Genomic DNA, 22,028 nt, shown 5'->3' with positions numbered 1-22,028 from the left:
AAGGCAAGAATTCTGGAGTAGGTTCCCATTTCCTTTTCCAGGGGATCTTCCCCACCTAGGGATCCAACCAGGGTCTCCTACATTGCAGGCAGATTCTCTACGGTCTGAGCCACCAGGGATACAAATCTAGAAAAACGGACCGGCGCCCCGCACCCCCAGCATACCCATTCCCTCCCACAGCTTCAGACGGTGGGGTCAGAGAAGATCGCCCTTGAGGGCGGAAGGGAAGGGGCTAAAGGGGTGTGGCGAGAAGCGTGAGGTCATCGGAGAGCGCCGCTCGCCTGGCTCGTAGAGCCGGCGCGCCACTGACGTCACCACTGCCGACTGCTTTCCGGAAGGCAGACGTCGAAGGCCCGTGAGGTATTATTCTGAACTGGGGTTGGAATTTTTGTCGTGCTTCTGTCTAAGCCCGCTTCTCCTGGGAGCCCCCTGTCACGCTCCCGCTGACTGTGAGAAGTGGAGCCGTGCTGTCTAGCCTTCCGCGAGTGCGAGTGTTGGGGTAACCTGCAATGGGGGTCCATTGCAGGACCCCCACTTCCGCTTTCTTAACCTTTCGCTTTTTTTCGGCTGTTAGCTCCGCCTCTCAAGTATTGGTGGGTGGAGAAATTAAAAGCTCGTGACTTCTCCGTTAATTTTCTGCTGCTTTCAAACCTGGTTGAGAGAGGAAAGTCGAAGTGGAAGGTGTAGGAGAGTAGCTTTCCCTTGTTATCCGCCTTTATCATTTAAGTACATGATCATTCCCTGCCTGCTGCAGCAATATTAACCCACCTGAGATGGGAAGCTAATTTTGATCCTAAGTTGAATTCTAATGGAATCTTTTAAAAGTGTTTTTCTTTGTGGTCCAGGAATAGTGCGATTCAAACTTGTGTTTGAAAATATCTTTAATGTCTTGCTGTTTGTTGACTGCAGTTCATTTTTGGCTTGATAAAGATGTCTCTGTCCCAATGAGATGTTTGCTGCCCACCTGTTAATCTTTTTGGACTGATAGTAGAGTGACCCGAGACTTAGCCGAATGTTGACTTTGGATCCGGAAATAACCAAATAATCCCTATTGAAACTCCGGGAACCGTTTGTGATTGATGGAAATGATATTGTTGAAAGAGAAAATAATGATAATGTGAACAGTGGTTTTTCAAAATAATCAAAACAGTTTATATGTCATATTTCAGTTAGTGACTGTTTCCAAACTGTTGACCTTGCAAGTGTGGCTCTAAGCAGCCCCCAGTGGGTTGGGTGTTTGAACATTTTCACATTGGTAAAATAAAAACTAATATTACTGATTAATATATTGAGTCCTGAGACAGGCATTGTTCTAAAAACTTTACCTGTATTGTCCACTTAACCTGCACAGTACACCTGAGATGAGAATCTTGTCATAAGCAAATTCCATAGTTTTGGAAGGTAATTTTGCTGCTTCACATGAATAATTATGAAAACACTTCGAATGAAACTTTGGAATTAACAGTAGAATTAATTTCATTGTAATCCGATTTAATTATTTGTCTCAATCTTAAGCAACATCTTTGTACTTTATATCTTTTTCTATTATGAGACCTCGGGATAATTTTGTTTTTAGAGGTTAGCATCTCTACCTTTTCTCTGGGATTTTACTTAAATATGAAGGAGAGTTACAAGTGACACTAGCATGGACTGTCTGTTAAAGACAATTTTTGGAGAGATCCTTGTATGGACGGTTCACTGTTATTTTCTAAGGTAATGCTGTGCAAAAAAGTCATTATGTTTATAGAATTCTGATGCAACATCTGCAGAGATCTCTTTAGTTTTCCTCCAAATAGTATATTGATTTGTTTCTGATTTAGTTCCTAATTATATGTAACTGTGCTTGGCATAAGGATAGAAACAGCCCCGGGATACATTATTGTATATCTTGTATAATGTATATATTGTATATATACATTATTGTATATCTTCTTTTGAATCCACATGGGGACTATCCTAATCTGGTATTGAGATTCTCCAAAATTTGGTTCCAGTTTACTTTCATTGTTTTTAGTTAATGAACAGATAGTTACCAAATACTTAATATGTGGCAAGACTTTATGTTACATAATCATGTGGAGATAGATTGGGAAATAACCAGTGGAGAGTTTTGAGCAGAGGAGTGACATGATCTGACTTAGGTGTTTAACAGGATCACTCTGCCCTCTGTGTTAAGAGCAGCTTGTTGGAGAGAGGGGTAGGGCAAAGCCAGGAGACTAATTAAGAAGGTGTTGTATTGATTCAGATGAGGAGATAGTGTCTTCACAGCTGAAAGAAGTGACTGGTGCGTAGCCTTTCAATTTTGGCTGTACTTCATAGGTAAAGCTAACAGATTTGCTTAAGGATTGAGTGTGGATTGTAAAAGAGCTGTCCAGGTTTGGGACTTTGAGCAACTAGAAGGGTTAATTCCCATTAACCGAGAAGTGGAAAACTATGGGAGCAACAGGCTTGTGAGGAAGAATTGGGAGTTTATTATGATATGTTAAGTTTGAGATGTCTGTTAGTTATCCAGGTGGAGATGCTATAGGCAATTGAGTACCAGGTCTGGAATTCAGTGGGGAAGTCATTAGTGGAAAAGGTCAGTTGGGAGTAGTGAGATGGTAATTAAAATTGTGAGACTGGAGGCAGGTGCCAAAGGACTGTAAACAGAAAAGCATTAGACCTGAGTCCTTAGGCATTTTGGCTTTTATAGGTTTGGGGCATAAGGACCCAACAAAATAGACAGAAAGAACAGCCATCCGGGGACAAGGACAATTTTGAGAGGCTAGTGTTGTGGAATTCAGGGTGGAGTAACGTGTTCACTGTTGTCAGATGCAGGTTATGGGTCAGATAAGTGAGGATTGACATTTTCAGGTTTATCTTGATAAACATGAGAAGGAGTGTTATTGATGGATAAATGACAACAGTATGGTAAATGTAGGAACAAAAAGGAATAAGAGACTACTTTTGCTTGGGAGATATGGAAGTCTTTATAAAGAAGAGGGCATTTGACATGGGTTTTAAAAGATTAATAGGTTTTATTAGGCCCAGAAGACAGGGGAGGAAATCAGGGGAGGAGGTATTCCAAGCAGAGGAAGAAGCCGTCCTTCTCTCCCTTCAAGACCATACCTCCCAGTCAGCTGTTAAAGATGCTTTTGCAAGCCCTTTCTCTTGTGTCCGTTAGCCAGTGCCTCATTTTGTATTACCATTCTTGCTGCAGGCCCACTGAACCCTCCTAAATAAATTTACAAAAGACCCAAATTAATGATACCCTACTTCAACTGAGTCCTTTCTCGATTGCCTGACAGTTGCTTTATTTATCCCTATTTTCTTCCCAGATTGCTCAGTAGTAAAGAATCCACCTGCCAACACAGGGGACTCGGGTTCGATCCCTGGGTCAGGAAGCTTCCCTGGAGGAGGAAATGGCAACTCACTCCAGTATTCTTGCTGGGATAATCCCATGGACAGAGGAACCTGACTGGCTACAGTCCATGGGCTTGTAAAGAATTGGACATGACTGAGCACATATGCACAAACTCACGAATGCACACTCACATATGCACATGACACACGAACTCTTTTCCCACCACATAGGCCTCAATGCCATGTGACTGTGTAACATTTACTTAGCGTTGACTGTGGGCTTCTCTGGTAGTTCAGGTGGTAAAGAATCCGCCTGCAGTGCAGGAGACCCTGTTTTGATTCCTGGGTCGGGAAGATCCCTGGAGATGGAAATGGCGACCTACTCCAGTGTTCTTGCCTGGGAAATCCCATGGACAGAGGAGCCTGGCAGGCTACAGTCTATAGGGTAGCGAAGAGTCGGACATGACTAAGCATCTAAGCACAGCACAGCATTGACTCTAAGCCAGATACTCAGGAGTCATTTATTTAATAGATATTTATTCAGCCTCTATGATATGCTGCCCTGACACTTAGAATGTATGTGAGCAGACTTGCCTTGTACCAAGGGGCTTACAGTCCAGTGTGGATGATGGACATTAATCAAATCACAGAAATACAAAATAACAACAATGATACGGAGAAAAATATGGTGCTGTGAGACTGCATCAGCAGTGGATATAACTTAATCTAAGGCAAGAGAGAAGGCTTCCTTGAGAAAGCATTGTTAATGAGGGAGCAGGCCAGACAGGGTGGTGGCTGGGAGTTCCCCAACAACTCAGGGAGGAGCTTCTACAGAGAACGAGGCTAGAAAGGCTCTTATACCTTGAGAACATGAAGAAAGTGGTCTTAGGGTAGCTAGAAAATTTAGGTGTAGTGAAGGCAATCCATTCATATGGTTCTTTGAATATAACAGAACTAAAGAATGTAGGTTTGATTGTAATTGCTAAGCTGGGTGGAAATGACATTTTATCTGGCATATTTGGGACTAAAGTAAAATCAGAATTTCAGATAGTTGAAATTTTTGTTTATATACGTATGTACTGTTGTATTACAGATATTATTTAGAAATCTTAGTTCTGAGAGTATGACATAAAATGTGCTCCTTCACTGTACTGCTTTGTTTTCCCAGAAGTAACCCTAGTTAAGGGTCTCTTTTGTATTTTTTAAGAAACTTACATAAAGAAGTATACCTCCACACTCATTTCTTTCTTCTTAAAAACAAGTGGGTTGTACTATAAATGCTATTCTTCAGTTTTTGCTCACTTAATATATTTCAGGAATTGAAGCTCTGCTTCTTATTTTTCTCTGCTACACAGTATTTTATTGAAGGAATATTTCATAAGTTATGTAGCCAGTTCTACTAATGAGCATGGAAGTTGTTTCTTGCTTTAAAGTGTATTTTAAGAAGTGTTGCAGTGGACATCCTTAAACATTATCTTGTGTGAAAATGTACATTTTCAGAGGTAAAATTGCTGGGTCAAAGACTTTGTGCATATACAATTTTAAAGCATAGGGCCAAGTTAGCACCCCAGAATGCTTGGTTTACACTCCAATTAATAGTGAATGAAAGGCTGTTTCTCCTCACCTTTGCCCATATTAAGTACTATCAATCTTTTTGATTTTTGCTTGTTTGACAGGTGAAAAATGGCATCTTGTTCTGGTGATTTATGTTTCTTTAATTATGAGTAAGATTGAGTAGCTTTCTTTATGCCTCTTGGTCATCTGGATTCCTTTATATGTGAACTGCTGATTTTCTTTGTTCATTTTTCTTTTGGGTTGTAGGTTTTTTTCCCCCCCCTATTTTATTTTTGTTGGAGTATAGTTGCTTTAAAATTGCAGATATTCTTGTGTGTTGTTGTTAAGTTGATTTGCAGAGGCTTCTTTTATCTGTCTTTATGTTGCAAATATTTTCCCCTAGTTTTTCATTTGACTGTAGGCTTGGTTTGTTTATTTTTGCATCATACATTTTTGTAAGGACCAGGTAAAATGTACGGCATCAGGGTTTTTTTAAGAAGGAAATTTGTGACATTATGAAAGTAATAGATACTGGAACAAAGCATTTGTTGGAAATGTTAGTAATATAAACCTCATTTGAGGCCACTGGCTCTGTAAGTTGTTCGGCAACTATCACAGCTGGTGAACACCCAGTAACCTATGTTCCCCTCAGTCCAGATTATATTTGGAATTAGAATGAGATTGTAGTCGAGTATTCTAGACTATACTTTCTATGTAGGTGTTCCCCAATTTATGGACTAGGTTATATTCAAAAAGTTAATTGATGGGTTGACTATCTAATATTTCTAATAGAACTATTCTACATGGGTTCTTAACTTTGTTCTCAAAGCATGATTAATCCGTGAAGACTAGCTTTTTTTTTTTTTTTAAGATAAATTCAACATGTTCTTTAATTTTACCCCATATACGTTATTGTGTTTGTGTGTGTGTGTGCTCAGTCGCGTGTGACTCTTTGCGACCCCTTGAACTGTAGCCTGCCAGGCTCTTCTGTCCATGGGATTTTCCAGGCAAGAATACTGGCGTGAGTTGCCATTTCCTCCTCTAGGGAATCTTCCTGACCCAGGGATCGAACCTGCATCTGTTGCATGGCAGTCGGGTTCTTTGCCACTGCACCACCTGGGAAGCCCATGTGTGTCAATCAGTGTCTGATAGGAGTGTTTTCTTATGTAACTGTGATGTCATTTTTATAGCTGAATTCTAATTTCCTAGCAAAATTCTGAATAATTTCTTAGTGTCATCCAATACCTGATCCAGATTCAGGATTCTTTCTTTCAAAGATATCTTTTTACACTCAATTTATTTGAATCAAGATCCACACAAGGTCTGCACATTCCGTTTGATTGTTAGATTTAAAGGTAGATCTGTTTTTTTCTCTCCCTTCTCTCCCTTTTCTTAGTTTTTCTTTATGCCATTTACCTGTTATGGAAATCAGGTCAGTTTTCCTGTCCAGTATTTCTCATTCCAGATTTGTGTATTTGCTTTCTTGTGGTGTGAACTTCTCTATCTTCCATATTTTCTGTAAATTGGAAGTTAGCGCCACAGGCTCAATTATATTCAGATTCAGCTTCTCAGGGGAGTCGGAAGTGCCATACGGATGGTGCTGTGTTTGTCACAGTGCTTCACATCAGGAGGTTCATGATGTGTTTATGTCCTGCTTGGGGTGGTGCAGAGTCATTTGTGGGTTCAGGTATTAACAGTCTTACTCTTCTGTTGTAAGCTTCCCCTTTTATCTGTGATCAGTATCTGAGTCAGTAATTTCACTAGGGGTTACAAAATGATGATTTTAAAAAAAATTTTTTTATTTTTATTTATTTATTTATTTATTTTAAAGTTATCGTTTCTTCCACATTTGTTAACTGGAATTTGAACTCTGGTTTTGTTACTTGGGTACCTGATGGTCATCAATAACATGGCTATTGTGGAAAAATGCTGTCAGAGCAGCAATTTGTGATGCCAGGAATATACCTTTTCTGGCTGTAGTTCTGGAGGCTTACAGCAGTGTGATGGTCTTTTAGATTCATCAGCTTGGCTAGGCTGCAGCCCCCAGACATTCAGTCCAGCACCACACTAGGCATTGCTCTGAAGGTATTTGTGGATATAATTGAAATACACAAACAGTTGACTTTAAGGAAATTATTCTAGGTAATCTGAGTGGGCTTGATCCAGTTAATTGGAAGGCTTTAGAAGCAGAGCTGAGGCTTCCTTGACGAAAAAGTTCCACCTGTGGATAGCAGTTTTGGCTTGCAGCCAAGAGTTCCAGCATGTTCTTTCTTGCTTGCCTGCCCTGCAGGTTTCAGTGTTACTTAGCTAGCCTCCACAATTGCACGAACCAGTTTCTTGCAATAGTACATCTCTTCAAGCTACCTCCTACTGGTTCTGCTGCTGTGGTTGAACCCCAGCTGGTATTGGGAGCCACTTCCTCGGCTCTCCTGTTCTCTGACAAAGTCAGGTGAGGAGTAGTGAGAATCTCCTTTTGTTTAGGGTAACCCTATAATTTGTTGCTCAGACTGGGACTTCTGAGAGAGAAATGGGGAGCAGAGCAGATGATAAGCTGAAACAGCAGGCGTAAATGAGGACTGTCATGGGCAAGTTGAGACATAAAGCCATTCTGGTGACACATCAGTATGACACCACCTCCTCAGGGGGCTTGTAATCAAAGTGAAGTAAATCAGCAGGTGTCACCAGATCGTGTTTTAGGTGACATGAGAACGTGTAGTCGTGCTCACCTAGATGGAGAGAATGGAAGGATGTCGCTCAGAGAAGTCTTATCCACTAAAGGAAACCTGATCTTACCTGCAAAGATAAGCAGGGTTAGTACAGAGTGAAGTGGGAAGGGCGGTTCCTGTGTCGAGAACCAGATGGGCAAAACATACTTGGAAAGTTGCCATGGTGGCTACAGCCGTAGGATTGGAGGAGGGGAAAAATGAAACAGGCTATTCAGACAAATAGGGGCCACTGGAAATGAGCTTGACATCCATATAAGGGGTTTGGAATTTATCTTCAAGGTAGCCGGGAGCTAATGCAGTTATTTGAAGCAGGGGTGTACCATGACCAGACTATCGTTACAGAAAAGTCATGTTTTGTAACATCTTAAAGTTGAGAGTGGAGAAAAACTGACAGTAGGGAGACTGCCTTAAATGACTTAGTGAAATTTAGTGAGAACGGAGGAGAGCTTGTGGCTCAAGGAGATTAAGAGGCTGAATTGGCAGGACTGGTGGGACTGGGACCTGAGGAAGGGTGAGGATGACTCCAGGTTCCTGGCTGCACTGAGCTCCCTGGAGCAGAGGATGGAGGGGAGGAGGTCAGGGATGATGTCCTGTCCCCCTCCTTTTCTCTGGTGGGTGTTGTGGCTCTCATCACTGGCGGGAGTGGAGGGAAGGAATGGCATTTCATCCTGTAGGGGTTGCTGGTAGGGATTCTGCCCTCTGTCCCTGCGTCTCAGCCAGACATTCCTGAGAGAAGGAGAGAGGCAGCTTCTCTCCGGCCCTCTTCCACTTTCTCCACTTCTGCGGTCGACACTCTAGAAGGAAGGTAGAGGGGTGAGGACTGCCTATGGCACCAGCCAGGGAGTGAGGAGCAGTGGGTGAGTTCTGTTTTTCTTTCTCTTTGGAGTTTCACCATGCACAATCTTGGGCAAGTTACGGAACCTCGTGTGGTTCCATGTGTAGTCTGTGAGGAGTAAATGAAGAATTGTGTGTGGATGGCTGGGAGTAATGCCCGGTTCACAGGCGGTGGAGTTCAGATGTTGGCTGCTGCTCCTGATTCTGTCCGTTCACAGCTTCATCACGGCATCCGAGTAACGAAGGGGACAGAGGGCAGTGACTGCAGCTCCTTCCTTGCAGTGCTTCCTGTGGGAGGAGCAGATACTCAGGAACTGTCTGTGTAAAATGTTTGAAGAAATCATTTGAATTGGAGGTAATTTCTGGTATTAGAACAATCTTTATTTTCCAATCTACATTGCCTTTGTTTTTTAGTTAGGAAAAAGGCAAGTGGTTTGGTTCAGATTTAATGAGAGTCATTATTCTTACTTGCTGCCTTGCTTTCAGTGTTCACCCTAACCCATTTCAACAATAAATAACTACTTGCTTGTTGGGGCTTAGGGACAGGGAATAATTGCAGGAAAAATCTATGTCATGATTCTTGAGGGGAAATATTTTCTAATAGAAAAATCAGATGAAAAATTTCACATTTAAATAAAGGTCTTTTTGTGTTTTCTATGCTTACAGTATTTGTTAAAAGCCAAAATGCATTATTAAAGTGTGCCTTTTTAAATTTAATGATTGTTTATTTTTGTTATGATTTTAATACATGTGTTTTGAAATAACAAAGTTTGAACAATGAAGAGTGAAGAGTGAATAACATGAGTCCGCGCTGATCCCATCCCCTAATTCCTGCCCCTTCTGAGAGAGAATGGCTGATTTTGTATGTCTCCTTCCAGAGGTTTTTCAACATTTGTTGTTGTTCAGTCACTAAGTCATGTTCGACTCTTTGCCACTCCGTGGACTGCAGCACACCAGTCCTTCACTGTCTCCGGAGGTTTGCTCAAATTGACATCCATTGAATCAGTAATGCTTTCTAACCATCTCATCCTCTGCCACCTCCTTCTCCTTTTGCCTTCCATCTTTCCCAGCATCAGGGTCTTTTCCAGTGAGTCAGCTCCTCATATCAGGTGGCCAAAGTGTTGGAGCTTCAGCTTCAGCATCAGTCCTTCCAGTGAATATTTAGGGTTGATTTCCTATAGGATTGACTGACTTGATCTCCTTGCTGTTCAAAGGACTCTCAGGAGTCTTCTTCAGCACCATGTATCTACATATATTTAATTGCATCTGTGTTATGTGTTACAGAATATGTTCTATGACTTTTTTCACAACTTACTGTGTATTACTATATAAAGGTTGGGAAGGGAAATGGCAACCCACTCCAGTATTCTTGCCTGGAGAATCCCAGGGACAGAGGAGGCTGGTGGGCTGCCATCTGTGGGGTCGCACAAAATTGGACATGACTGAAGTGACTTAGCAGCAGCATGTAAAGATTAACTTCTTTATTTTTACTATTATCTTGGATGGATGTGGTGTAATACACTTAACTGTTCCCCTGTTAATGACTATTTAGATTATTCTCAGTTTTTGTTCTATATAGTTTCTTCATTCAACAAATGTGTATCAACTGCCTGGCAGTGCTAATGAACAAGACACAAAAATTCCTGCTCTCATGTGTCAATATTTACTGTCTTTTGGAGGTAGACAGACAATAAATGAAATACATCAGATGCTGTTGAGGACTGTAGGAGAAGGAGATAGGAAGCTCTGGAATGAGAGGAGGGGTGTGCATTTTAAATAGGGTGGTCAGGAAAGCTTTATAAGTAGTAGACAGCATTTGAGGAGAGATGTAGCAAAGGTGAAGTCGTGAGCTCTGAAGCCACTGGTTCTGGAGAAACGTTTCTAGGAAGGAGAGGAGTCCAAAGGCTCTGAGGTAGGGGTGAGCCCGATGAGAAGAGCAGTGAGGCCTTCATGGCGGGAGTGGAGTGAGCTGGGGCAGAGTGAGAGGAGATAAGGTCACAGAAGAAGTAGCAGAGAGTCATGGCTTTTTCAGTCAACATAAGGACTTCGTCTCATCCTGAGTGAAGCAGCAAGCCTTTAAAGGTTTCCAAGCAGAGGCTTGTGGGAGTCTGACTTGGATTTGGGATGATCGTTTGCTTTCTTGATAATAAACTATTGGAAAAGAAACAAGGAGGCCGTTTAGGAGGCTGTTGAAACAATCCCAGCAAGACGCAATGATGGCTCAGACTAGTTTGGACCAGGGTGGTAGCAGTGAAAGTGGTAGGATGTGGTTAGATTCTGAATGTTTTAAAGATAGGGTAGGAGAGAAGAGTCAAGGATCATTCTGTAACTTTCATTCAGTTCAGTTCAGTCTCCCAGTCGTGTCCGACTCTTTGCGACCCCATGAATCGCAGCACACCAGGCCTCCCTGTCCATCATAAACTCCCGGAGTTTACTCAAACTCATGCCCATCAAGTTGGTGATGCCATCCAGCCATCTCATCGTCTGTCGTCCCCTTCTCCTCCTGCCCCCAATCCCTCCCAGCATCAGGGTCTTTTCCAATGAGTCAACTCTTCGCTTGAGGTGGCCAAAGTATTGGAGTTTCAGCTACAGCATCAGTCCTTCCAATGAACACCCAGGACTGATCTCCTGTAGGATGGACTGGCTGGATTTCCTTGCAGTCCAAGGGACTCTCAAGAGTCTTCTCCAACACCACAGTTCAAAAGCATCAATTTTTCGGTGCTCGGCTTTCTTCACAGTCCAACTCTCACATTCATACATGACCACTGGAAAAGCCATAGCCTTGACCAGATGGACCTTTATTGGCAAAGTAATGTCTCTGCTTTTTTAATATGCTATCTAGGTTGATCATAACTTTCCTTCCAAGGAGTAAGCGTCTTTTAATTTCATGGCTGCAGTCACCATCTGCAGTGATTTTGGAGCCCCAAAAAATAAAGTCTGACACTGTTTCCACTGTCTCCTTATCTATTTCCCCATGAGGTGATGGGGCCAGATGCCATGATCTTAGTTTTCTGAATGTTGAGCTTTAAGCCAACTTTTTCACTCTCCTCTTTCACTTTCATCAAGAGGCTTTTTAGTTCCTCTTCACTTTCTGCCATAAGGGTGGTGTCATCTGCATATCTGAGGTTATTGATCCTTCTCCCAGCAATCTTAATTCCAGCTGGTGCTTCTTCCAGCCCCGCGTTTCTCATGATGTACTCTGCATATAAGTTAAATAAGCAGGGTGACAATATACAGCCTTGACGTACTCCTTTTCCTGTTTGGAACCAGTCTGTTGTTCCATGTCCAGTTCTAACTGTTGCTTCCTGACCTGCATACAGGTTTCTCAAGAGGCAGGTCAGGTGGTCTGGTATTCCCATCTCCTTCAGGATTTTCCATAGTTTATTGTGATCCACACAGTCGAAGGCTTTGGCTTAGTCAGTAAAGCAGAAATAGATGTTTTTCTGGAACTCTCTTGCTTTTTCAATGATTCAGCAGGCCTGAGCAGTTGAAAAGGTGGAGTTGCCATAAAATGAAATGCGGAAGACCTCAGTAAGCAAGATCAGTTTTTTTTTTTTTAATTGAAGTATATGTGCGCTCAGTTGCTTCAGTCGTGTCCGACTCTTTTGTGAGCCTTTCTGACTCTTGTGAGCCTATGGACTGTAGCCCGCCAGGCTGCTCTGTCCTTGGCATTCTCCAGCAAGAATATTGGAGTGGGTTGCCATGCCCTGTTCCAAGGGATCTTCCTGACCCCGGGAATGAACCCTCGTCTCCTGTGTCTCCTGCATTGCAGGCGGATTCTTTACCCACTGAGCCACCTGGTATAGTTGATTTATATTGTGGTAGTTTCAGGTATATATCAAAGTGATTTGATACGAGTTTGTTCTGAAAGGGAGATGGAATATGGGACTTTAGCTGGAGTGGGGGATATGAAGTCAAGGTGTTTGTTTCTTGTTTAAGATGGAGGATGAAAGGTTTTAAGTTGATGGGTAATGACCCCACCAGGGAGAAAAATGGACGAGAGGCAGAGTTCCACTTGAAAAGTTTGAGGAGTCCATTTTAACAATTTTTTTATGCATGCATACAAGGATTTCTGTAGGCTGCTTTCTAAAGAGAATTTCCTGAGTCAAAGAATGTGTGCATTTAAGAAATCTGTACCAGTTTATATTCTGCCTCTAGTGTAAACCCTTGCTAATGCCGAATTTTGCCAGTCTTTAAAATTATTGCCGGTCTTATGAGTGAGATTTTCATTATTTTAATCTTTTATGCTTTGTAGGAAGTTTTTATATCATCTAACTAATCTTTTGTTGTGTTTTGGCAAATATTTTCTCCCAGACTGTTTCTTGCCTTTTAACTTTGCTTAAGGTATACTTTTACAATACATATTTTTTTTTTCAGTTTTTATGTAGTTGAGTCTGTCAGCCATTTCCTTTTATAGCATTTGGGTTTCATTTGGATCATGTAAATATTTTATATAATCTTTTAATACATTTATACAGAATTTACCTTTAAATTCATCTGGAGTTTATTTTTGTGTATGTCATGAAATAGATATCTTAAGTTTTTCCTCTCTTTTTGTGTTCTTAAACAGTTAAATACCATAAGGATTAACTGTTTTTTGAAGGTTTGGAAGAAATTACCTGTAATATCTTCTAGACTTGGAACTTTTTAGGAGCATAGATTTTTGACTTCTTAAAAATTTTTTTTGGTCTGTCGTTAATGATCTATTTGGTTTATATACTTCCTTTTAGGTTAGATTTGATAACTGGGTTCCCTCCCCGACCCGGTACCTCATCCTTATTAGTCAGATTTTTCAAATTTATTGGTTTAAAATTCTATGTAACGAAAAGTACCATCTCTATATTTATGTCTTACATGTTTATCTGGACAGTAGATGCTGGAGCTGTCCTTTTGCACATCTGGAGGTTGGCTCAGCTGCTTTCAGCCCTCAGGGTTCAGCTCTTACTGTCCTTCATCTTGGGTTTGTTTCTGGGTTCTCCTATTTGGTCTGTAAAGGCTCTATTCTCCTTGCTTCTGTTTCCTATCAGTCTAATCTCATTTGCTGTTTAGTTTATAAAAATGTCTGCTGTTGAGGTCTGCTGATGGATAGGTGCGCTTCTTTGTTCCAGCGTTACTGTGGATTTATTTTTGTATTTCTTCTGTCATTTTGGAGAGATTTTTGGGGGGTGGGATGAGAGGCAAATCCATGGTTGTAGTTATTAGCCTTTTGAAACAGGAAGTCACACTCTCTCCTGTGTGGTTTTCTTTTCTCATAGTCCTTTGTTTAATTGCTGTTTGCACAGTAGTTGATAGTAATTTTATAGCATGTGTAGTGATTGTCTCCTGGACTTCATCTTTTTTTTTTTTTTTTTAATTTTAAATGAAACCAGATGTCTCTAGACTTGTTGAATCGAAATGTTGATGTATTATGACTAAATAATCAAATAGTACTTTTAAAGCTTAAATGACATAGTCATAACATTTAGAACTGTTAGGGACTTTACAGATCATTAGACCAACTGCCTTTTTATATGAATGAGGTATTTGGGGCCCAGAGAGATACAGTGATTTATCTAAGGTGACAAAGCCAGTGAGCAGGCAAGATGGAAAGCCTGAGTCTGTTTACTTCAAACTGGTTATGCTCTTTGCTATTTTACACATTCTTGATGTGTAACGAAGGAGGAATTTTCAGCTAATAACATTTTTTTAACCTAAGGATGGTACATATGGCTTGGAATTGCTTCTGAAATTTGATCTTAGATAATGATATTAAATACAGTGATGTGGAGTTTTCTTTTTCTCATATAGATATTAAATATTGTTATAAGGTAAATATGAATTTTAACTAATGGGCTGTCAAGGTATGCTCTGGCCTAAATAAAAACCATGTAGTTTATTTCTCCTAAGTTTCCTCTTTTCTGCTTATAGGCTTTATCTGATTTATGGCCTCTTGAATTTCTTATTAATATTTTAAGCTTAAGGAATATGTATATATACATATAAATATAGGCTTGAAAAGTGATTTTAGTGATAAATGATTGTAAGGTACTTCAGACCCAAGATTTCTAATTTTTTGGTTTAATATGCTGAGTTCAAATGCCTAATTCAAATTCTAAATTCAATGCCTGAATTTAGAAGTGCTAAAATACGTTTTCCAAAGAAAGTGCTTTGCTTATCATTGTTTTCGACAAGCATTAGGGGGTAGGATATATTTACTTACCACACTTTCATTGCTTTGCTTAGTCTTTAACATCAGCCAGCCCTTGGCTTCCCTGGTGGTTCAGATGATAGTGTCTGCCTGCAATGCAGGAGGGGACCCGGGTTTAATCCCTGGGTCAGGAAGATCCCCTGGAGAAGGAAATGGCAACCCACTCCAGTACTCGTGCCTGGGAAATTCCATGGACAGAGGAGCCTAGTAGGCTGCAGCCCATGGGGTCGCAGAGTCAGACACGACTGAGCGACTTCACTTTCTTTCTTTATTTTTTTAACATCAACAAAGATTTTTCAAAATGTAGAGTATTTATCATTGATATAACATATTTGGTAGTCATGTCTCAGTTATTGAGAAGCATTGAGGGATTGATAGGTGTAGCATTAATGAACTTGGGTGGGTCCCCTCCTGGGACCCCCCTCTTTCTCACCACCCACCCCCGCCGCCCCTGACCCCACCAAGCAACTTAAGAAGAGGGTAAGTTTGAACATGGTTGCTCCAGAATTATATTCTAAGATTAGTTAAATTATCTTCAGATTTTAACTCCTTTAGCAGTTTTGAGACACATGATATGACCTATTGATTTTTTTAATAACCTAGTGAGCAATCTCTGTCTCCAATGTGAATTTTAAGAATTTAATTTTGTTCCAGTTGATCGTAATGGCAGGTGAAGGAATTAATGAAGACTATCCAGTAGAAATTCATGAATATTTATCAGCATTTGAGAATTCCATTGGTGCTGTGGATGAAATGCTGAAGACCATGATGTCTGTTTCTAGAAATGAGTTGTTGCAGAAGGTATTTCAAGTAATTTCTATTATGCCCCTTTCCCCCTTTTTCCCCCCTCTATGTTTTTAAGTGTTTAGATATCTTTAGGGGGAAAATACAACAAAACTCCAACCTTAGAAAATGCCTCTTAACTATATTTTTATTTTGACTTGGTTTTGAATTAAAAAAAGCACTCCCCACATTCTTTCTGACAGACTCTTATCTTTGACCTTTTAAGTATTACTGTGATGTTATCAGGGTTTCTGGAAACTCTATAGGACAGAAAGAGTAAATTGACTTTGACAGTCTAAAACAAATCTCATTATGTTTCTTCTGTCTTTGGTATTGCCTAAGCATTTTAGCCTGCTTCTTATACATAAATGCATCATGTACAATGTTTATATTGACAAATTACTTTTGACATACAAAGCCCAGATTGTAACTCCTGAAATTAAAGTAATTCAAAAGAACTTCTTTTTTTTGTTTTTGAATTTTACACATTCCTTGTTTAACTAAAGATGATACCCTGAAGTGAAAATTTGTGGGCAAAAATCATCAGTTAACAAAACTTTACTTTCTCAAATTATTTCCAGATTATTTGGTTATTGGATTATAGGAAGTGAAAAAAGCATTTCTTTGATACATTGTGCTTGGTTAGCGTTTAAAATATTTGATGGTACTCAAAGTTTATATTTCTTTTTTCTTTCTCTTTCTCTTTTTTTAATAGTTGGACCCACTTGAACAGGCAAAAGTGGATTTAGTTTCTGCTTACACATTAAATTCAATGTTTTGGGGTATGTATATTACTTTGGAATTAATTATAAAGCAGATTATTTATTGTGTTAAAGGTGACATTTTAAAAATGCTAACAGTTTATATACAGTTATACTTTATGGCCGGAGAAGACAGTGGCAACCCACTCCAGTACTCTTGCCTGGAAAATCCCATGGACGGAGGAGCCTGGTGGGCTGCAGTCCATGGGGTCGCAAAGAGTCGGACACGACTGAAGCGACTTAGCAGCAGCAGCATACTTTATGGCAGTTTTAATTGTCAAGTATTTATTTCTTTTAAATCAGAATACCAGATGCCTATGAGCCACACGTACATTTAGAATTACAAAGAGGTTGAATAATTTAAGATTTAATTAATCATTTCTGTGACATTTCTTTTTTTGTAACAAGTTTCTTTAATGCCTTTATTAATATATACCCATTTCATTCTATGAATTCTTTCTCTTGTAGTTTATTTGGCAACTCAGGGAGTCAATCCCAAGGAACATCCAGTAAAGCAGGAATTGGTAAGGATTGATTTCTTTTATTTCACGTGTATGTCTGTTGTAGTGTTCTTGCAGTTAAAATTAGAGTACCTTTATCATGCTAATTGTGGAGAACGAAATTATTTAGGGTTGAAATTATGAAAGTGACCCAGATTTCATTGTGTCTTTAGTTTCTCTTTCTCTCACCTTTGTCAGAGAATGGTGTTCCATATATTATATATATCTCTGGATGGGAAAATGTTACGATTCTAGTAATTATTTATAACTTCTATATTATTTTTCCTATAAATTCTTGAAATCCTGTTCATCTCTACAACTGCCTTTTTAAAAAAAAAGAAAACTCTTACACAATTCTTAAAAGTGTATTCTAGTTGATTTACTAGCAAAGACGGGAAAGTTTCTCCTCCACCTTTTCAATTCTTCCATTAATTCATTTTCTCAGCAGTAAAGAATCCAGTTCAGCAACAAAGCTAAAAGCTTTTTTGGCACCAGTTGTATGTGTACTGTCCAGTAATTCTGCATTAGTGACATATTTACAACCTGTAATAAATCTTCTAGGTTTGTCTTTGTATTCCATTTAGATGTATAAGTACAGTATATAAGGTCTGGTATCTTGGAGTTTTTGCTGACTTCAAAAATTAATCAAATCATTCAATTTGAAAGAAAAAATTTAGAAATCAAACATAAGGTTACCTTCTTGACTTGGCTTTATGAATAAGAATGTTAATAAATTTATTCTTTGTGTTTATAAAATATAAGGTAAATATATATGTGAAATACACTTGACACTGTATTATTGTTCTAAAGTCTTAAGGCGGTTGATATGTATGTATTTTATAACTTAGTAAAGTACTTGGTCATTTATTTTAAAAAAATGAGTAAAGCCAGATATGTTGTCTTCAATTTTTAAATGTACAGACTGAGACCTTTTCTTCTTTTAAATTTCTTGGAGGAAAAGTAAAAAATAAATATTTTTTAAAATACAGAAATTGTGAAAAATACTTAGAGCAAAATATATAAAGCAATATGGTCCATAGATCTTGATTTGACAAATGAGATTGGCCTTAAATCTTAGGAAGAATGCACTGTATCATCTGTGTTCAACTTTCTAATGCAGCCTTTACGTTTATAAAATTCCTCTTTTTTCTCTTAAAAACAAAGTTATTTGGAGTAGTTTAGTACTTGATTCTATCATCTGTCTTCTTTTCTCCTCAGAATCCACTTTATGCAGGAGTGCATTCGTATTTTGGACAAGGGTGGACAAATTAACAGCATCCATAAACCTATTCCCCTTTTCTGACTTTGTGACAGATGTCACTAATTGATCACAGAGTTAGGGTGTGAGAAGAAGCCTATCTGCTGTCTATATCATGAATGGGGAAAGGCATTTAAAATAGTCAATTCATTCATTCAGAAAATATCTGAGTGCCCACTAGAAGCCAGGCTTTATTTCCAAGCGAGATAGCTCCTCAGGGAATAAAGCCACTAAAATATGCCTGCCTTTTTGGCAGGTGCCACCCTATCTGGTGGTGGGAAACAAGCAACACATAATACGTATGTGTGAACACACAGTATGTTAGAAGGTTATATTGCGGGGATAAAGAAGTAGCACAGGGTAAGAGGCACTGGACTACTTGAGTAGGATTGCCATTTTCAGTCATGACTATTGAACTATTAGCAAGGTGAACATTTGATGGGATTGGAGGGAAGAGAGGGTGTAGTGTTGTGAGGGATGATCAATTTGGGGAGGGCTGGGCTGGTGTGTGAGTGAGGACTTTAACTCATGAGAGGGTTTTGAGTAGAGTTGTTAGTTTTTCAAACTTAAAAAATCCTAAGGTTCTGCATTTTTATGTGTATGTTTATAAAACTGTTTTGATAATTTAATGAAACTTGCTTTTAAGTGGTGATCAATCATTTACTATTTTGTGGCTCTCACACCTTTGTTTCTCTAATTGAAGTAGAGAAATAAGCCTTTATTCTGATTAATGGCCTCAGAAGATTCAAAGTGGTACAGAAACCTAGTATGTTTCTCACTGTGTAAAGTCTGATAAGAGCCGTAGATTTCATTAGAAAATATCATGTGCTTATCAGTCAGAACTATGACATTGGCTAAAAAGATCTTGTATTTTCATTCTACTTAGTTTAATTGCGACACTAGAAGATAACACAAAAAAACAAATAGTTAAAATGCTGCCTTAGCTGTTTCCTGTTTCACATAATTTCTGGAGAATTTAGTTTGTATACTGTAAGCCTGTGAAAGTTCTATTTTAGATTATAGACTTCAGGTACAAGATAGTATATGGATTTAGGTAAATCAAAAAATTTAGTGTAACCACATATAAACATTTCAGTGTTTCTATCTCTGTAGTGTCTAGGTTTTCCTCTTTTGAAACACTCAGAACACTTCTGAAATGACTTTCTAATGTCTGTGTTTCCCCTAGACTGAGACTCCAGGAGAAAGTGGAGTATGTTTATCCTGTTCACTTTGCACTTAACTAGCACCACTTAATAGGCAATAAATACATAGTTGTTGAATTTAACTGAGGTGTAGTATAATACAGCTTAGTAGTGGTGAACAGCTTGGTTAATCTATTGCCTTTTTTTCTTTTTTTTTAAGGAGAGAATCAGAGTATACATGAACAGAGTCAAGGAAATAACAGACAAGAAAAAGGCTGGCAAGCTGGACAGGGGTGCGGCTTCAAGATTTGTAAAAAATGCCCTTTGGGAACCAAAACCTAAAAATGCATCCAAAGTTGCCAATAAAGGAAAAAGTAAAAATTAACCTTTCAGTTTTGATGTACACATATTTTAAAAGTACATAATTTTTATTGTTTTCCACAAAATGGATGATGATTATGTGGCACTGTAAGGTTTAAATGTATTCGTTATTGAATTCATGTATAAAACTTGGATTTGAAATTCGTAATGGTAAAAACTTTTCCCTCCAGAAAGATTGTTATCTTTATTGGTTTTTCTATAGAACACTATGAGGTTTTTAACATTGCTGTGTATATATATATATATTTAAATGTTTTATTTTGTATGGGAGTATAGCTGATTAATAATGTGATAGTTTCAGGTGGACAGGGAAGGGACTCAGCCCTACATATACATGAATCAATTCTCCCCCAAACTCCTCTCCCATATAGTAGATCCTTGTTGGTTATGCGTTTTACGTTTATGCATACATTTACAGCAGTGTGTACATGTAATCCCAAGCAACATTGTAGTATATTTTATATTTATATTTTACTGCCTCTTGACCAGACTCTTATTTGCTTAGGTCAGTCTTTCAAAGCCATTTTATAAGCAACTATTAAGTTTAACTTAAATGTTCCTCATAAACATTTGTCTATTTCAATGAATAATGATTTTATGACGTATGCTGAAGTTATAAATACATCTGTTCTCACTATATGATATTAAGAAAGAGTGAAATGACTTAAATGTCCATTTTTTCTCTGTAGTTATTTCATTATGCTTTCATGATTTTGGGAATTACTGCTTTTTGTGGTATTTGAAGTATGAAATTAAGACTTTAAGGTTATTCTTTAATTCTTGGCACTTTGCCACTATGTCCCATTTAAAGTAAAATACATTCTCATTAACTTTAGATGGGAAATGAGGTTGTATATTGATGGCTGAATTTTGACATAATAGCTATACCCTATCAAAGCTATTAATGTATGGCTGACCTGTTTTTAATTTTTCTCTTTTGAGTAAATGTTTCCTTGAAATTAGGAAGGTCGGTTTTAGAAGTCCTTATTAGAAGTGGAGGAATCCATGAGTTTTTGTTTGTGCATAGTGCCGGTAGTTAACTTGGCCTCAATTTTTTCAGATTTTTTTTAATATTTATGAGGGTATAACAAGTATGTACAAGTATTTTGGAACAACTTTGTATGTTATATAATGCCACTTAATCAGAGGAGAAATCTGAAGGAGAGTACATTGTATTTATATTCTGATTTGTTTTTCTGTAATATTTATTAGTGAGAATTCTAAATATTAAAACTTTTTAAATGTCTAAGCCCAAGAATTTTAATTATATACCTTTAATGCTTTCAGTCTTTGAATTCACATCATTATGTATAGGAATGCCAAATACAGTAAAGTACTTGTACTTTAATTTTTGAAAAAGAAGTTGTTAAAATTTTCTGTGTGATTAATTCCCCATAAGTAACCTTGAATAAATGGATTTCTTGATTTATGATAGCAGATATTGTAAATGGTCTTAAAATATAATGGATTTTGTAAAGCATGTTGAACTCTCTCTATGACACATGAAGAGGAAATCACTGATGAATGCAGAAGTCTTCTGGCTCAGATGTCAGGCAATTTTTGAAGTAGAAGAACATTTATAGTTATTTCACTCCTTGTTTTACCTTTATCTCTTCTAAATTCCAATTTTTTTAAAGTAACTTCATGAGAGAAAGAAATGTTATTAATATCAAGTGTAGTGGCTTTGTTATTTATTGCAAAGAAGGTTATGACTTGCATTTCTGTATGTTTTTTCACTTCATCAAGAAAAAAAGGTTGAATGAAAAATGTCACAGAGTTGCAGAAAATCATTGGCCAAGTTACTGGGTTGTGAAAGTCCAGCTCTTCATTCTCTTATTTTTTTTTAAACTATTTTATATTGGTTGGTTGGTTAACAACAGTTGGTTAACAGTATTGTGATAGTTTCAGGTCTGCTTTTTATTCTCTTAAACTGGAAATTCTTTAGTGAATAATTCTTTTAAGTGTTTATCAGAAGTAAAAAAAAGCAGTTTGATTGTGTTCCATTTTATTAGGTATGATTTTAAATACTATTGCTTAGCACATAGTAAAGAGCTGAATGATAGTAAGTGCACTGGGTTGCTTATTTTCTATTTATTCATTTCACAGATATTACACCTAATGACATTTACATTGCTAAATACTGTGTTAGGTTCCAGATAAGACTACTCTGGCCTTTATTCTATTTTAAGAAAGTATTACAAAAAAACTAATCTTTCATTAAGTTCAGTTTTTCAGAGTTACTGGAAAGTTTATGACAAGTTGTGCTCATTAAACTAGTCAGAATCATAAAGGGTGATGGGTTGATCTATTTGACCATGAAACAGTTATTGTTAACATAGTTTGTTCCAAATGACAGTCTGCTCTAAGTTTAGATGTTAATTACATCTTATATTAATCTCTCTGGGAATTAACAAGGTGGAGAGGTTATAGCTATAGATATTTTTTAGATTAGGATTATGGACTATTAATCTAATACTAAATGAGATTTGGTCTTTTAATATATTAAGTACAATTTTCTTCTTGTTCATGATTGCAAGATGGGAAGTAATTTTCGTAAAGT

General features: G+C 38.1%; 1 protein-coding gene across 2 annotated transcripts; it reads left to right on the top strand.

Moving 5' to 3' along the window:
- The first annotated feature begins 256 nt into the window (after window positions 1–256).
- On the top strand, window positions 257–21,141 carry C1D (C1D nuclear receptor corepressor). Of its 2 annotated transcripts, none has more exons than XM_043468919.1 (5): window positions 257–360; window positions 15,298–15,444; window positions 16,142–16,208; window positions 16,656–16,711; window positions 19,308–21,141. In XM_043468919.1, exons 2-5 carry the CDS (start codon window positions 15,307–15,309, stop codon window positions 19,470–19,472), a joined length of 426 nt encoding a protein of 141 aa, XP_043324854.1. In that variant the 5' UTR covers window positions 257–360; window positions 15,298–15,306; the 3' UTR covers window positions 19,473–21,141. The 2 variants fall into 2 exon arrangements, with proteins under 2 accessions (XP_043324854.1, XP_043324855.1); XM_043468920.1 differs by lacking the exon at window positions 257–360 and adding an exon at window positions 8,625–8,811.
- Window positions 21,142–22,028: the final 887 nt, after the last annotated feature.

This window comes from Cervus canadensis, chromosome 5 (genome assembly GCF_019320065.1).
Source record: "Cervus canadensis isolate Bull #8, Minnesota chromosome 5, ASM1932006v1, whole genome shotgun sequence".
Taxonomy (NCBI): Eukaryota; Metazoa; Chordata; class Mammalia; order Artiodactyla; family Cervidae; genus Cervus; species Cervus canadensis.
The sequence above is the reverse complement of the archived record's forward strand: the minus strand, read 5'-3'. Positions and strand labels throughout refer to the sequence as shown.